We start from the raw sequence: 18065 nt of genomic DNA, 5'->3' as shown, positions 1-18065 counted from the left end.
CAATTTATTGTGTTGGCTTTCTCTATTTATATACTCCCCAAATATCTGGATTATTTGCTACTGGTAAACATTAACTTTTCTGTTTGTTAAAATGGGGGTGGAGAAGAGAAAATAAAAGTTAAATTTTTCTTTGCATAGAACGTGATGTGCCCGAGGACATGGCTTGAACTGGTTTCTGAACACCTTAGAAAGCATCACATAATTGTCCTTTTCTATTAGTAGGTTCATTATTCAGTGAAGTAAACTTGATGATTACGTTAGTAGAATATATATTCATATATCCAGAGGCATATACCATAGGTAACCAAAGTTAGAGACGTCATAATTTTCAACTCTGGTGATAAATGCATGGTTAAAACATTGAATTACCTTGCAGTTATAAATAAGTCATAGATTAGTTATTAATTTAATTTATCAAATTTAAAAATTACCCATCTCACAGAGCAACTCTGTTTTTAATTGTACAGGGTACAATTGTACAGGGTACAATTAAAAACAAAAACCATATGAAAACTATATTTCAGTAAAAGGGAGCTAAAACATGGTAGGAATAATTAAAATTAGGATTATGTTTTTAAAAATGGGGTGAGGGCCTTCAAAGCACCCAATCTCAAGATTGATTGCTCCTCTGCGAGTCCTGTGCATTGGCAGAACCAGGTCTTCAAAGGCCTGTGGACAGTGGAAGCCTATGTCACTTCGGGGTGGGGGGGGGGATAACCTAAAAGCAGTAGTATTGGCAGAGAAGGCTCTTTTTGTGGACACTGCCAGTTGAAATTCTTTAACTGATAGAGTCTATAACATACATTCTCTGCCTGATCAGGTGGGGACAGGTTGATGTAATGGGAGAGCAGATGGTTCCATATGTAACCTGCCTCCATGGCAGGTAGGATTTAAAGGTCAAACCCAACAAATTATATGAAGATGTGTTGTCTCTGAATTTACCAGGTTAATTGAAAGATGACACTAAGTTCTTCCTTAAATCAGTTTCACAAAGCTGTATAGTATTTTAAGCAGTTGCTCAGAACACTTTGCAAACAGGATTACATTAACAGAGTTGGAAGGGACCTTGTAGGTCATCAAGTCCAACCCCCTGCCCCAAGCAAGAGACCCTACACCCATGATGGCGAACCTATGGCATGGTTGCCACAGGTGGCACGCCGAGCCATATTGGTGGGCACGCAAGCTCAGCTCCAGCACGCATGCGTGCGCCAACCAGCTAATTTTCGGGCCTTCTGGACCCACCAGAAGTGAGGAAACACACTGTTTCTGGCCTCCAGAGGGCCTCTTGGGGGGGGGAGGCTGTTTTTGCCCTCCCCAGGCTCCTAGAAAGGCTCTGGAGCCTGGGAAGAGCAAAAAACAGGCCTACCGGGCCCACCGTGCCATCACGTGCCAAAAGTGGGGGGAGCACAGGGGGGTGGGGCGCATAGAATTATGGATGTGGGCATGCGTGCGTGTGACCCCACCACACTCCACCTGCTTTTGGCACGCGATGGCAAAAAGGTTAGCCATCACTATCCTACACCATTTCTGATGAATGGCAGTCCAATCTCTTCTTGAAAGCCTATATTGCCATAAATCATATGACATGGTTTAGAAACATCGATGCCCAAGGGAATGAAATATTTATCAAATCTTTAAGCCACCAGTTTCATCCTGATGCATTGCAATTTACAATGATTGACATATCCATGGTGCATCTAAAGCCACACACAAAAAAAGTCACATATAAACTTCAAAATGCCCATATTACGTTCCTTTCGTCGGGACCTGAAGACTTGGCTGTTCAAACAAATAGGCTGACTCTGATTCCGGGTTTTATTATTTACTATTAATCAGTTATTTGGTTTAAAATGGGATTTTATTGTATTGTTTCTTAACTTGTGTTCGCTGCCCTGAGTCCTTTGGGAGAATGGCGGCATATAAATACATGTAATAAATAAATAAATAAATAAATAAATAAATAAATAAATAAATAATATTTAAATGGCCTCGTCGTCTTCTTTTTTACTTCCTCTTTTATCACTTCAGCTGTCGAGGGAATGACCTCATGCACAGTATAGTTGTCACCATCACATATTGCCCCACTAAAGTAGTAATTCTAGTACAGGTAGTTCTCGGCTTACGACCACAACTGAGTCCAAAATTTCCACTGCAAGGCAGTTGAGTGACTTTTGCCCCATTTTATGACCTTTCTTGACACTACTGTGATTCACTGCAGTGGTTAAATTAGTAACCTGGATGTTAAGTGAATCCGGCTTTCCCCATTTGCTTGTCAGAAGGTTGCAAAAGGGAATCACATGATCCCTGGACACTGGGACCGTCATAGAAGAAAAAAGCATCAGGTATGCTACTTTTACAAAATAAAGGCAGAATATTAATGAGGAGGAGGAGAAGGGTGAGATGAAAATATAATTAGTGCAATAAAATATATTTTAGATTTTAGGCTTCTGGGGACATCACCTCCCATCTCCAAATTAGCAGAAATTGCCAGATCTTTCCTTTATTGGATCCTCACATTCTTGAATGATGTGCTGTCCTGGTCTTTTAAGTTTTCAGGTATTCATCCTCACAAGCTTTTGCCTTTGCCTTTGTCCCTGCTCCTAATCTTTTTCTGTCCACATGGGGAACAGTCCAAACAGGTCACCTGCTTTTCCCTAACATTGTTCAGCCTGCCTGTCAGCAGAGAAAGAGTCAAGACACCAAACAAAATCAGAAGTTGCTTATCTCGGTTGTGGGAGGAGGAAAACAGGAGCGTCACTGAAGCCACTGTCCCTTGCATCAACAGCCACATAGTAAGTTTCTGTGGGGAAGTGGCAAGTTGCTGCAGGCAGAACTGACTTCCGTGTGTCTTTCAGCACATTAGCATCAATGGGAAGATACAGTGTGAGCCCTGTCCCCAAATGTCTTCTACTGGTGTTCCTGGGTTGGTCAGGGCTGAAGTATTACCAAGTGAATGCAGCTCAGCTCAGGGAGTACCGTATAGCTGCTCAGCTGGAAGACTGGGATTACAACCTCCAACCTGAGGGACTATCCAGGTAACAATAAATAGGGGGCAGGATAAGGAATGTAATGGGGAAAATATTCAGAAGATTTGTTTAGTGAGCAATTTAGTGCGAAGCTTAGGGAACTCAACTTGTGTGGTTGGAAAGCCAAGTTTAGTCCACTGTGATGCTTATTTAGTAATCTATAATTAAGCAAATAAAGTGTTTTGTGAACACAACCAGTAAATAAAGAAGAGATAATCGATTAGATGGCTTTGGATTCATTTCAAGAGAGGGTATGCTATGATTATTACATTGCTTTGACTGAGAGGCATTGCTTAGCATTTTCCTTCATAATTCATATTTTCCAGTTTGAAACAATTGCTCCTATTCTATTAAGCAGAGCATTCAAACTTGCAGTCCTAATGCTTACTTTCAACTGGAATTGTTAAAATGTAACTAGGCTTGGCTATTCCTTGTTTTTTCAGTGATAATTCAGTTCTGTGATTTCCAATGTATGTTTTTATTATCTCTGTGCACCACTCTGTATATAAAATTCAACAACTGTAGAAGAGGAAGCATTTTAAATGAACAATGATAAGCATAGCTCAGGAAAAGCTTTACCATTTGATTTAGGAGATACATTTTGGTTTGCTTTATCCTTCTTTCTATAACCATTGCCAAATGTTTTCATTTGCTTAACAGCCTCTCTACTCTTTGCCCTTTAATCTCTACATGCTTTGCAATAACTCCTTATCCGATACTCCCACCACTTATCTAGCCTACTATAGTCTTCTCACTGGCATTCTATCCTCTCAGCTTTGTTAATGTTATGCTGCATGTTAAATTTCAATATTCCACTTCTTGTGTTAAAGTTCTGAATATTTTTTTCATTCCTACTATTTTCACTCATGGTTCCATTTCATTTTTACTTAACATCTATTCTGTCCTTTTTCTTTTCTCCTATATATCTATATGACTGACTGATCCAAAAATTCTTGTGTACCTTGATATGATTTCCAGATGTGATAGTCTCTACAATATTTCTGATCTCAACAGCTGTAATAAATGAGTTTGCATCAATCAGTGGGTTGACGTCTATATATAGATGATTAATAGGACATTCCATCAGCTAGTTTCATTAAAGTATAAAGTGTTGCCAGAATGCAAACTAGTGTTTAGAGATAATGTGTAAGTGGATGGCATGATGTAGATTAATGTCAAGGTATTATTGACAGTCCAGATATTTACATTTCCTTTCTCCCCAAGTATTTCCTCTTGTCAGTGAAAAACTCCCTTACGGTATTTCTTGTTCATTCACTGCATAGGGTCAAGGGCATTATAGAAACATTGATAATGTATGGGAATGTACTTAACTTGCATAGTGAATTTTCAGCCAAAATTGAGTTGGAATATATTATTTTATTAAATTATTTTGTATGGTTTCAGATTATCAGAGTCAGATCTTTCATTTAAAAAAATTGTCTATAGAGAATATGAAGTAGATTTCAAACAAGAAAAGCCAAGAGATGAGCTCGCAGGTAAAGGCAATATTTTCAGACTATATTCAATGTATAGTGTACCTATAATTATGAACCCAAATGAACTGCAATTGTAAACCATCCCAAGTTTATCCAATTCCTAGCGGTATTGAGTAAGGTTGATGTTGAAGGAGATCTCAATATATAGATTCTTGAAAACCACCATTCCCAAATAAGCAGAGAGAATATATGCTTAAAAGTCTTATTTTTCTGATTCTACTCTTGATTGGCAGGAAATAACCGCCACTAGCACTTGGGATAAATGCAAAAGACAATCTACAAATAATACAAAAAAGAAAGTTAAAAAGTGACCCAGTTCCACCTCTTCCTCACAAATATACTTCATTACATTTCAGATATTCATTCATTCATTCATTCATTCATTCATTCATTCATTCATTCATTTATTGTATTTTATGATATGGGTAATTAGACTCTACAATTAGAGTCACACTCAGAGAAAGATGGAAACTTAATAATCGAAGTCCCAACCAAGGACCTATCAATTATTAAGATAACATCTAAGAATATAGGCAGTTCCAAGTAGGATTTTTTTATTTTTGTAAAATTAAAATGTTCAAATCTGATAAATTCAAATTTCCAGATATCTTTAGGTATTGCTCCAAGAGCTCCAATCACAATTGATGTAACATTGGATTTCTTTTTCCAAAGAGTTCAATTTCAATCTGCTAGTCCTGATATTTTGTCATTTTTTCCAGCTGTTTTCTCTCAATTCTAGCATCATCTGGAATAGAACAAAGCAACATTAAAAGACTTCCTTCTTTTCAATAACTGCTATATCAGGCACACTATGAACAAGATGCCTATCTGTTTGGATTTTAAAGTCCATAAAATCTTAATCTACTCATTTTCCAAATCCTTCTCAACTTGATTGTCCCAGTAGTTTTTACTACATTTAAATCCAAGCCTCTGGCAACATTTCCAATGGATAATTCTGGCAATGCTTCTATTCAGTTTGTGAAATGTTGCTGCAGCTACTGATCAAATGGTCAATTATTTCATCCATTGTACAACAAAATTGACACTTACTGTTGTGTGTTACAAATTGATTTTTCACCTTCATGCAATTAGTAGTCAAAGCTGTTACTGAGGCACTAAAGTAAAGCCTTCAGTTTCTTTAACACTCCTGATCTTAACCATCATACTTCTCAGCAATACAGCTGACAAAGCTGAAATAGATGGACAGACTGACAAAGTTTGAAGTATCACTCTATGTTCATAAACCTATAATGTTGGATGGGAACCCTATCCTGCTTGTGGGTGTTGCAGTGGTTGCAACATTGGGTTTAGCTGAGATTTCAAAAGCTTACTATGATTTAGTACAGGCGTGTCAAACTCAATTTCATTGAGGGCCGCATCACGGTTGTGTTTGACCTCAGGAGGACGAGTGGGTGTAGCTGGGGTTGGCGTAGTCAGGGTGGGTGTGGCCAGCGCAATGTCCTGCAGCTCTCTGTCAGAAAAAATGGAGCCCAGGAGGGCTGGCAGAGGCAAAGCAGGCCGGTCCTTTGCTGTTTCCAGGGCAGCCCCACGGGCCAGATCTAAGCACCCTGCAGGCCGGATCTGGCCCGCGGGCCTTAAGTTTGACACCCCTGATCTAGTAGCTAAAGTCTTCTGGACAAATCTCTTGTGTCTTCAGTTTTGATATCTGTATTGTCTGAACAAATACGTGGAATTTATTTATGAAATTGGTCACAGATACAGGTAGCCCTCGACTTATGAGCACAACTGAGCCCAAAATTTATGTTGTTAAGTGAGACATTTGTTAAGTGAGTTTGGCCCCATTTTATGTCCTTTCTAGCCACACTTGTTCAGTTAATCATTGCAGTTGTTAAATTAGTAGCATGGTTGTTAAGTGAATCTGGCTTCCGCATTGACTTTGCTTGTCAGATGGTCGTAAATGCTGTGCACATGACCCCAGGACCCTGCAACTGTCATAAACACGAACCAGTTGCCATGCCTACAAATTTTGATCACATGACCACGGGGATACTGCAATGGTCTTAAGTGTGAAAAATGGTCACAACTCACTTTTTTCATGCCATTGTAACTTTGAACGGTCACTAAACAAAATGTTGTAAGTCAAGGACTACCTGTATAGCTAAAGCAGAGGTCAAATGAAGCAAGTTAAAGTCTTGTGTCTACTCACCCAGCCACATTCTCTGTGTGGCTGCTCCATTTCCCCATTCATGCATATATAGGCCAATGAAATGCTAAGCCACTATCTCATTGCCTGAGTATAATTTGTCAGGTAGATTATTTTGGAATTTAAATGCCATGATGACCTTCTCCAAGGGTGGGTGATCGGTGGGTGGGTGAGAGATAGGGATGGATAGATAGAGAACAAAATAAATAAACCTCTGCTCAGAAGAATGTATTTATTAGCTATTAAAGCACAGCTAATTAATTTTATAGGAAAGCTTCTGTCTTTTCTTTTCCCTTTCTGTACCTTTGCTGCAGTTTATGTTCAAGCCAGAAGAAAAACAAAAACAAATATTCTTTCAAGAAACATTTTTATATGTAATTATTCTCTTTAAAAATCATTTATTAATGTGCTTTGAGCAGGGCTCCTAGGGCCAACACTACGTGGCGAAGTGGGAGACATCCTCATAATTTATTTCAAGAATTTTGCTACTCAGCCTGTGAGCATTCACCCGCAGAGTGCTGTGTACAACAAATGGTCAGAAGGTAAACACTGCCATAATATTGTCTGAATATCCGGATCAGTGGTGGGTTTCAAAAATTTTTACTACCGGTTCTGTGGGCATGGCTTGGTGAGCGTGGCGTGACTTGGTGGACATGGCTTGGTGGGTGTGGCAGGGGAAGGATACTGTAAAATCTCCATTCCCTCTTGAATCCAGGACAAGGATACTGCAAAATCCCCATTTCCTCCCAATCAGCTGGGACTTAGGAGGCAGAGAATAGATGGGGGCAGGGCCAGTCAGAGTTTTTACTCCGAACTACTCAAAATTTCCGCTACCAGTTCTCCAGAACTGGTCAGAACCTGCTGAAACCCACCTCTGATCCAGATCATTTTTTTTTATGTTTGGTAGATTTAAAAAATGCAGCTAAATTCTAAGTAAACATGGGTAGGATTGTGCCTTGGGCAAGAGCTGGCAAGGACGGAAGCAGAGACCTAAATGGTTCTGAGGGCATTATTAAATAAGAGGCATAGAATTTGACTACTTTATAGATGGTTGGAAGCCTCAACCACAATGGAGCCCAATATTTCTGTTGCTAAGTGAGAGAGTTGTTAAGTGAATTTTGCCCCATTTTACGATCTTTCTTGCCAAAGTTGTTAAGTGAATGACTGCAGTTGTTAAATTAGTGATATGGTTGTTAAGTGAATTTGGCTTCCCCATTGACTTTGTCAGAAGATTGCAAAAGGTGATCACATGATCCTGGGACATGTAACCATCATGAATATGAACCAGTTGCCAAGCATTCAAAATTTGATTATGTGACCATGGGGATGCTGCAACGTCACAAGTGCGAAAAACGGTCATACGTCACTTTTTTCAGTGACATTGTAACTTCGAACGGTCACTAAATTAACTGTTATAAGTCAAGGACTACCTGTGGATAGTTTTCTTCATTATTCAGGGGTTTGTTAATACTTGCAAAAAATGTACCTTAGCAGAGCTGTATCCTTGAATTTTTTGGGGGTGGGTGGGTTGTGAGCCTTTTAGCATCAGTCTAGGTCAGGGCTGTCAAACTCTCTACCTGCGAGCTAGATGCACTGGCCACACCCATGCCAGGTTTAGCAAAGGGGAAAAAAGTCACAATACATCATGTGACAATGCTGTGATGATGCGAGTTTGACACCCCTGGTCTAGGTGAAGCTATTACAGCAAAATTGGGAATTCCAGTTCCTACTGATGATAGGAAAAGCAACTTTGAGTTTCCCAGACCCAGATCATTTCTTTTGATCCTCTTGCAACTCGGTTGGCTCTCCGTCAAGTTGTCTAATGGAATTTAAGTATGAATTGGAATTGGGGTTAAGAGATGCTGCAACTGTGGGCTGCTGTCTCTTATCTGACCATTCCCTAGGCAGCATCTCTTTGACCAGTCCACTTCCACTTTCAGTCAGTTTTGCCTCATTTAAAAAACTTCAGGTTTGTTCTCCCATCTCAAACACGCAAAATCAAACCAAAATATTCAACATGTACCGTAAACATGGAAGGAGATGCTAACAACTTATTTATTTTTTATATAAAATTATTCAGGACACCAAGGAATTATATTTTTGCAGTCTCATTGATCAGCTGAAGGAGAGTCACTAAATCAGAATATTTTATGTCTCTTTTGGGCTTGCAGGAGTCAGGATAATCCTAAAGCTTGACTATTAAATATCAATATTAAATAGTTTTAAACACTTTATCTTTATATTAAGTACAAATATTTATAATTAAATATTTTAAATGTTTCAATAAAATTAAATAAAATTATTTAAAATAGTTTGAAGGGATTGAAGAATAGAAGTGGAGCCAAATGAAATAGCTCTTGGACTGTACAATTCCTGAGTAGCAAAAAAAAAAAAAAAAAAAAAAGGAGCAGTGAGGTATAGGAGAACTGAAATATGGATTAAGATCTCTTTTTTATCATATGTGGAGAATCAAAGAAGGACCCAGTTTGCAACCAGATCTGTAATAGAATTAGCAAGTGTGTGCATGCCGACTCACATGCATATATATATATGCATTTATTTACAATGGTATTGTTGGTAATGAATGAGTGGTGCGCTGACCTAGAGGTGGAGCTCTCGCCTCACAATCAGGATGCTGTGAGTTTGATCCTAGGTAGAGGCAGATATTTCTTTCTCTGGACACAATGAGAATATATCTGCTGAATATAACTCCGCATTGGTGACAGGAAGGGCATCCAGCCAGTAATCACTCAGACTCCACCCCGCAAGGAATTATGGGGTCATTAAAAGATTATGATGATTGTTGGTAATGAATAATGATAACCTCTTTCCTTTGTCATTGTAGGTTCTTCATACTCTGATGGGACATCAGATATGGAAAAACTGGATGATGCTGTGCCTCCAGGCCAGTCATTCAAATATGTGTGGAATATCACTGCAGAAATTGGGCCAAAAGAAGCTGATCCCCCCTGTCTCACTTATGCCTACTACTCACATGTAAACATGGTGCGAGACTTTAATTCTGGTCTCATTGGTGCTTTGCTGATATGTAAAGAAGGTAACAAAATGTGTTAAAGAAGCTGCAGCCTGTTCAAGGGTTAAGCATTGCTGGGATTAATCTGTAATATACTATCTTTCTGTTCATTTTTGTATTTCTATCTGTTTAATGTTTATGTTTCACAGGAGTTTTGTTTTGATAAAGATCGGAGCAGAATTATGAAGGCTATTACATAATAGGAAATTCTGCTACTTAGCTTTCAAAAGCTTATGTTGTATCCAAGAAGGTCTCTGTAATTAGAGATGGCAGGAAGAACCATATAAATGCATGGCAACAATGCTGGCGTGCAGCCTAGTACCACCTTCAGAATTAAGTGTGCAACTCACTTCACACAACTCAAGAACTTAAACCTCAATAAAGCTATAATGCTACCAGACTCTGTATCTGCTATCAAAGATGGATAGGGACGATTTCTCGGCCGCTGAAGAGTAGAGAATGGTTCTGACAATATACAGATTGTCTTTTTCAGGCCCCAAAACATGTATTTTTATATTAAATTGTATAAACTTCTCTATTGGCAAACCAATGTTACTACTGCAAAATCTGTGCTTGAATGAACTCTTCAGAGCATTGGTGAAATCCAGCAGGTTCTGGAGAACCGGTAGCGGAAATTTTGAGTAGTTCGGAGAACCAGCAAATACCACCTCTGGCTGGTCCCAGAGTGGGGTGGGAATGGAGATTTTTCAGTATCCTTCCCCTGCCATGCCCACCAAGCCATGCCCACAGAACTGGTGGAAAAAAATTTGGATTTCACCACTGCTTCAGGGTCCATCTAAGCCATTGAGATTTCACACATGCAATTGTCGCAATAATTTCAATACCTTAAAGCAGGGGTGGGCAAATGTGGCCCTTTTACAACCTGTGGACTTCAACTCCCAGAATTCTTGAGACAGCTTGGCTACCCCTGCCTTAAAGGATTTTACTTCATCAGGAAGACACTGGTTCCTGCCTTTACATTTTTCTATCTTGGTGGCAATGAAGCACAGGGATTCCTCATAATAAACAATTCATATTCATGGTGCTATGGCTAGCGTTTCCTTATTTGGGACTTGAAGTTATATGGCATCTGCAACAGACAATACACTTTGCCCTTTAGTTCAATGTAAATTCAACGTTCGTCTTTCAGGTGTGATAATTATTTGTTTAAAGCACAAGACAGTTTGCTGAATTTTTGCAGTATAGTCTTAGGAGCTCTGGGACAAGAAATAAGGGGTGAGGGGCTCCATAGTCTGCTAGCCAAGGTTGCCCACCTTTGTAATAGGTAATCTTGTAATAGATAATCTTTTAATAGGTAATCTCTGTAACCTTCCACTTATCCTTAATCTGTGTTGATCTTCAATTCCCTTAAGAATTAGGTGGCATAGTGAAAGGTTTTGTTGCACTAGAGGCTGACAATTTGAAATAGATTTGCTATTTGAAAAGTTATTGTAGTATTTGATAATTTATTCCATCTTGTCAATGTCCTATTTTTTTCTTTTTAGGAAGCCTGAATGCAGATGGTACACAGAAACTCTTCAACAGAGAATATGTGCTGATGTTTGCTGTGTTTGATGAAAGCAAGAACTGGTACAAAAAGCCCTCCCTCCAGTACACAATTAATGGGTTTGCTAATGGAACATTGCCTGGTAGGTTCTCTTCCATATTATTGATTAGAATGAAATTATAGTCACTTCTATGACAACTACAGCAGCTGCTCTTTTCTTCCAGATGTTCAGGCTTGTGCTTTTGATCATATTAGTTGGCATTTCATAGGAATGAGTTCCACTCCTGAGATCTTCTCTGTCCACTTCAATGGACAAACCTTGGAAGAAAACCATTACAAAGTGTCAACCATCAACCTTGTTGGAGGTGCCTCAGTAACAGCCAACATGTCAGTGAGCAGGACAGGAAAATGGCTAATATCTTCTCTGGTTGCAAAGCATATACAAGGCAAGGTTATCTTTATTAGCAGGCAAGCTGTACAATTACAATTAAAAGTTCATTCTCTTGAATAGAACTCATACAAAATTATCATATCCCAGAGACAGTAGCATGAATGTGAGGTACCATTTGCAAAATGATTCCAGAACAACAGGATCTATAACATGTTCTATATGACAGTTGCCATACATAAGTCCTAAAGCTATGGTTGTGGACTATATTGGTTTATTTTTGTTCTAGGATGATGCTAGGAGAAAAATGAATAAATATAGAAAGACTAATCACATTCACTATTATTCTTTTCATTTAGGCTTGCCTATCTCTTTTTCATGGCTCCACCCAGTTTTCTGAAACGAGTTTCCAAATATATATGCTAGAAATGCCTATTTATTATGATCATTTTGATTATACAAAAGAACATGTTAGAGACACTGTATGATGGCTTTTATTTACTTATTTATCAATTTATTTCTTCACATTTAAGGCTACCCACTGTTCAAAAGACTTACGGTGGCTAATAGAACATAGCACAAAATAAATATCAATAAAACACCATAGGAAGCAAATAATTCCCATAGTACATAACTAAAACAGATTTACAAAACATACTAGCCCAGAGTCTGTTCTTCAGGGCATACCTGGTCATTCAGATCTTGGGGGGACATGTTCCTTAGGGAGATGTGTCACCAGAGAATACATGCTTGACCTATTGACTATTAACTTATGACTTCCAGCTGTAGATGAGTTGAGATGAAGGGAGTTAGAATGCAATACATTAGATGGAACAGATTAAGAGTGTCTGCATTATCTTCTACTTTTTTCCATATCTCAAGAATAAATTATACCTACTGTATACCTATTGTAACACGAGGCCTGGTTTATATGCAATTACTTTTAGCTGGAGGATATTTCTTTTGTGAGCATACTTCAGGACACTGAAAGGGTCTAACACAAAATTAAACTGTCAGAAGTAGTTTGGAATGTAGTTCTGTAATTCCACATGTACAACTTGTTTAAATGTATAAGAATTATGTATGATTCATAGATTTCTTTTTGTGGATTTAAGAGAAAGAAATTCTTGTTGCTTCATGGAAACATACATTTTTAATATAAAATGGGAAATATTTATTTTTAATCTGAAGAGTCTGAAAGGCAACATGAAGAGCAAGTAGATGTGCGTGTACCATAACTGTTAATATGTTTTATTATCCTTGTCCCATCTACTTATTAATTTAGCTGGAATGTATGGTTATCTAAATATCAAAGACTGTGGAAAGCCAGACACTTTAACACGAAGGTTATCCTTTAGAGAACAGAGGATGATTAAGAACTGGGACTATTTCATTGCTGCAGAAGAAATCACCTGGGATTATGCTCCAGAAATTCCTAGCAGTGTTGACAGGTAACTTGACTGAATGTGATTAAATGAATGAAATGATGCCATAAAAAATCATAGGATTTATCACAAACTAAGGCCTTGTTTTGTTTTTTATTTGTCACAAACTAAGGGATCCAATGGCTCAGTGGCTAAGACGCTGAGCTTGTCGATTGAAAGGTCGGCAGTTCAGCGGTTCGAATCCCTAGTGCTGCGTAACAGGGTGAGCTCCCATTACTTGTCCCAGCTTCTGCCAGCCTAGCAGTTTGAAAGCACGTAAAAAATGCAAGTAGAAAAATAGGGACCACCTTTGGTGGGAAGATAACAGCATTCCGTGCAGGGATGAAATGCTCCCGGTTCAGACCGGTTTGGCCGAACTGGTAGTGATGGCGGCCAGTGGTTTGGAGAACCGGTAGCATTGGCGGTGTGAGGCTCTGCCCACCTGCCTGGTTGCAGGAAGTAATCTGTTTTTTACCCTCTGTGCATGCTTAGAAGGGTTTGTGCATGTGCAGAAGGTCCACACACGCATGTGATGCACGCATACACTTCTAAACCGGTTGGGAAGGTAAGTAGATTTCATCCCTGGTTCCCTGTGCCTTTGGTGTTTAGTCATGCCGACCACATGACCACGGAGACGTCTTCGGACAGCGCTGGCTCTTCGGCTTTGAAATGGAGATGAGCACTGCCCCCTAGAGTCGGGAACGACTAGCATATATGTGCGAGGGGAACCTTTACCTTTACCTGGCCTTGTAGACAGGGATCCCCAACCGCAGGTCCATGACCTGGTGGCAGATCCCAGAAACTGGGCCATACAAACAAGCGAAGCCCCATCCACACGATATAGGCAGCACATGAAACCATGTCTCCTCTGGTCCATGGAAAAACTTCTTTACATGGACCTGGACCCTGGTGCCCAAGAGGTTGAGGACTGCTGCTATAGACCATTTCAGTTAAGTGAAACACATTCTCATCATGTTAAATTATAAAGTATGAACCTCTCTCTTGCTTTTTAATTCTATAAAATAAATGTCTATTGTTACACTGTATGTAGAAGTCATTTCATATTACATCATATTACATTTTTAGTTAATCTTTCTATTTTCATACAATTATGCGGGGAAAACAAAGTGGCAGAATGAAAGAATGAAAAATTCATAGTACAAGTTCATTCCCAGTACTGTCATAGTTCCATTTTCTTTCCAATAAATCGTCATCTCATTCACTTCTTAAGTTTAGGAATTAAAATTTCTTTGTCACAAATATTTCCCAAAAGATATTGTCACAGAAAGAATCTCTTGCTACTATTTCAGTTTTTAAAACCTTGTACACTTTAGCACTTCTTTTCATTTTTGTTATCCTGGATTAACTATCCAGTGTGTCATATTTTTGAGTTTGTTGACATAAATGTAAAAAAATCACAAGAAACTGAAGAGGATGTTGATGTAGCCAATTAAAACAATAAAGTTGGAATTCAGTACCCATCAACCCTGTCAGAATGGCCAAGGGTTATTAATAATAAGAGAAGTGTCAGACCAAAGTCAGGAATGAAAATGCTATCATCCAATAGGATTTAGAGGGTCTAAGGTCCATAACCTGATTCTGTACTTATTTGGAATCCATGTAAACAACTTTTCTGGGTTTGTTTGTTTTTTACTATTGTACGTATGGTAGTTGTTTATCACGTAGATTTGTAAAAACTGACCTATCCACTCATGCAAGCTTCTGGGTTTTTTTTTTTTTTTTTTGGATATTTCTATATAAGAAATCTTAGTAATGTTTCTTTTTCTTTTCTCAATTCTAAAGAAGATATAAAGCTCTGTATCTGGATAATTTTTCCAATTTTATTGGCAAGAAATATAAAAAGGCGGTTTTCAGGCAATATAAAGACAGCAGCTTCAGTAAACCGACCTATGCCACTTGGCCCAAAGAACGTGGCATTCTGGGCCCTGTTATCAGGGCTGAAGTCAGAGACACAATAAGTGTAAGTATTCATGAGCAAGTAGAAGGTAAATAGATTACAATCTCATTTTATTTCATTTGCACACAGTAATAGGATTAGCTTTAAATATATTTTGCTTATCCAAAATACATATATAATCTTAACTGATATCAAGACTAAGCTCATCACATTCAACTGTCAATGAAAAGTAAAGGAACTTGGATATGAATAAATGTTTGTGTTGATTTCTATGAAAGTTAGACTTAATTTCTGTAATTTAAACCATGTGTCTCTTGTGGAGCTCTACACTGACAGAATACTTTCTCTGTAACAGCCTTTAGTTTATCTGCATTCATCAGTAGCCCAATATCTATTTATCCTGCATATATTATTCATCTTATTCTTGGTAATAATAAACTCAAGTGAATGAGTTTCAGTATTCACCTCCAATGAAGTACAGGTGATCCTCACTTAATGACCCCATATTAGTAATTGTTTGAAGTTATGATACTGCTGAATGAGTGGGACTTAGGACCATCCTTATAGTGGTGGCCATTGCAGTATCCTCATAGTCACGTGATTCAATTCAAGCACTTGGTAGCCAGCTGACAGTTCTGATGAGGAATTATTCCATGATTTCCATTTGCGACTTCACTGCTGGCTTCCAACATGCAAAGCCAAAGGAAAAGCCAGATGGAAGGCAATCTTCACAATATCACATTTAACAACTGTGTGGGATTCACTTATCAACAGCAACCAGAATTATGGTACTTTATAAGTCATCATGGTCAGGTGACATTGATCTTTACAACTTTGTTGCTTAGCAACAGAATTACCAGTCTCAATTACCATCATTAAGTGAGGATCAACTATAAATTCAGTTTGGTCACTCTGAGAGCCAGTTTGGTCTAACGGTAAATGCAGCAGGTTAGAAACTGAGGGGCTCTGAGTTCTAGACCCACCATAGCCATGAAAGCCAGCTGGGTGATCATGGGCCAGTCACTCTTTCTCAGCCCAACTTATCTCACAGGGTTGTTGTTGTTGGGAAAATAGGAGGAAGATGGTGTGTTAGGTATGTTTGCCGCCTTGAGTTATTTGCAAAAACAACAAGGGCAATAAACAAACAAACAAACAAACAAATAAAAATAAGTAAATAAGTAAGTAAGTAAATAAATAAATAAATAAATAAATAAATAAATAAATAAATAAATCTTGAGTAGATATTTTGCACGTATTTTACACTAGTGATATTTGGCATCATCTGTGGCAAAATAAAGTCTGGATACTTACAATGTCACAGGGATGGTTGCATGGTGCAATAAACTGCCTGTATAAAACAAATAACAACTGTCTAAATTAAAAGAAAGCAATGATATATTTCAACATAATCTTATAAAAATCTACAAAACTTCAGGACTAATGAGATATTAATGGCTATGGGGAGAGGAAAAGGTCCAAAAAATTAGATGTTGAGCAGGCCGTTTAGGTTATCATTTACACCTATGATTTATAATGGCTATATTACAAAGAAAAAGTAAGGATGTGCACCCTATTTTGAGCCAAGGCCCAAGATATGGGCCTCCCTCTAAGAAACGGGAAAATAGCTGGATACAAAATTTAAGTTAATTTAATAAAAGCAATATGAGTAATTCCATTTTTTTTTTTTAAAAAAAAATTTCTTTCTATCATGAACTACAATTTCTGCCAACTTAAGGAAGGGCTGTGAGAACAGCATAAAAGCTTTAGCAGGCATTGGGGAGTTTTGGATTATACACATACCTGTTGTAGGCAGTGGTAATACACTGCAATTGTTCTTTTTATATAAAATGTAAAATAAATTCTCTTGTTTAAAGAACTTCCAGTATCATTTTAATTCTGCATTAATTTTCCCTAAGCTTAAGCTCTTCAAGAGAAGCATATTCTTTTTTTTTAATTAATAATTTTTATTAAACAGTTTTTTTAAAAAACAAAAAAAGAATTTTTTACTATTTTCTTCTTTTCAACATTTTCACCCCAGTAAACATTTCTTACATATCCATTTTTCTCCCTTACTTCAATTTACCATTTATACGTATGATTCTAATATTGATTTATATACATAAAGATAACAATGTACTCAATATCAATCATACATTCTAGGTCCATTCCATTTTCACTTGTTTGTTACTACTTTTCAACTCCTATATCTTCCTCATTTATTCTTTCCTTGCCCTTTATACCTCTCCTCTATTCACCATTCATACTATTTCTCCCATACCATATAGCCGTGATGGCGAACGTATGGCACACGTGCCACAGGTGGCACACGGAGCCATATCTGTGGGCACGCGAGCATTGCCCTAGTTCAGCTCTAGGACTTGTATGCGCACTGGCCAGCTGATTTTTGGGCCTTCCAGACCCACCGGAAGTCAGGAAATGGGCTGTTTCCAGCCTCCAGAGGGTCTCCAGGGGGTGGGGAAAGCTGTTTTTGCCCTCCCCAGGCTCCAAAAAAAGAGGGGAGGGCAAAAAAGAGGGGAGGGCAAAAAATGGGCCTACCAGGCTCACAGTGACAAAAGCTGGGGGAGCACAGGGGGGTTGCCCGTGCATTCATGGGGGGGGGGCGCATTGAATTACGGGTGTAGGCATGCATGTCCACGAGCTCCCCCCACACGACCCCTGCTTTTGGCACGTGATGGCAAAAAGGTTAGCCATCACTGCCATATAGTATTCTGTTTCCTCCTTTTCTTGTATTTCTTTTGTGAGCTTGCAGGAGAAGCATATTCTGTATTCACATATAATATTGTCTATGCAATCATATTTGTTCAGACAAAACACTGTGGAAGAAAATGTCATAAATAAAATCTAAAATTGTTGATGTTTTAACTGAGTTTGAATTACATATTGAATTATATATATTTGCAATATAATTGACCATTACAAGCATCTTTGTATTTGTAGTGAAAACCTAATTAAACAGGAAATGCTTTACACTTTATTATGTGGCAATTTTATTTTCATACAACTAAGCACATAAAAATCCTAAGATCAGAGGTTTCTACTAGCATTCTTTTGGAAAGAATGTGTGTGTGTGTGTGTGACACAAATATG

General features: G+C 38.2%; 1 protein-coding gene across 1 annotated transcript in view; it reads left to right on the top strand.

Annotated features, from left to right (window-relative positions):
- The first annotated feature begins 2868 nt into the window (after window positions 1–2868).
- F5 (coagulation factor V) overlaps window positions 2869–18065 on the top strand; it is a 39838-nt gene continuing 24641 nt past the window's right edge. Inside the window, exons 1-8 of the mRNA XM_070942760.1 lie at window positions 2869–3035; window positions 4431–4522; window positions 7106–7228; window positions 9532–9744; window positions 11226–11369; window positions 11452–11673; window positions 12901–13066; window positions 14843–15020. Of these exons, the coding sequence (XP_070798861.1) occupies window positions 2869–3035; window positions 4431–4522; window positions 7106–7228; window positions 9532–9744; window positions 11226–11369; window positions 11452–11673; window positions 12901–13066; window positions 14843–15020 (1305 nt within the window). The remainder of the gene's footprint in view (window positions 3036–4430; window positions 4523–7105; window positions 7229–9531; window positions 9745–11225; window positions 11370–11451; window positions 11674–12900; window positions 13067–14842; window positions 15021–18065) is intronic.

The sequence above is a fragment of the Pituophis catenifer genome, unplaced genomic scaffold, assembly GCF_029215685.1.
Source record: "Pituophis catenifer annectens isolate HBS135680 unplaced genomic scaffold, rPitCat1.0.hap2 SCAF_4, whole genome shotgun sequence".
Classification (NCBI taxonomy): domain Eukaryota; kingdom Metazoa; phylum Chordata; class Lepidosauria; order Squamata; family Colubridae; genus Pituophis; species Pituophis catenifer.
This window is presented reverse-complemented; position numbering and strand designations above follow the sequence as displayed.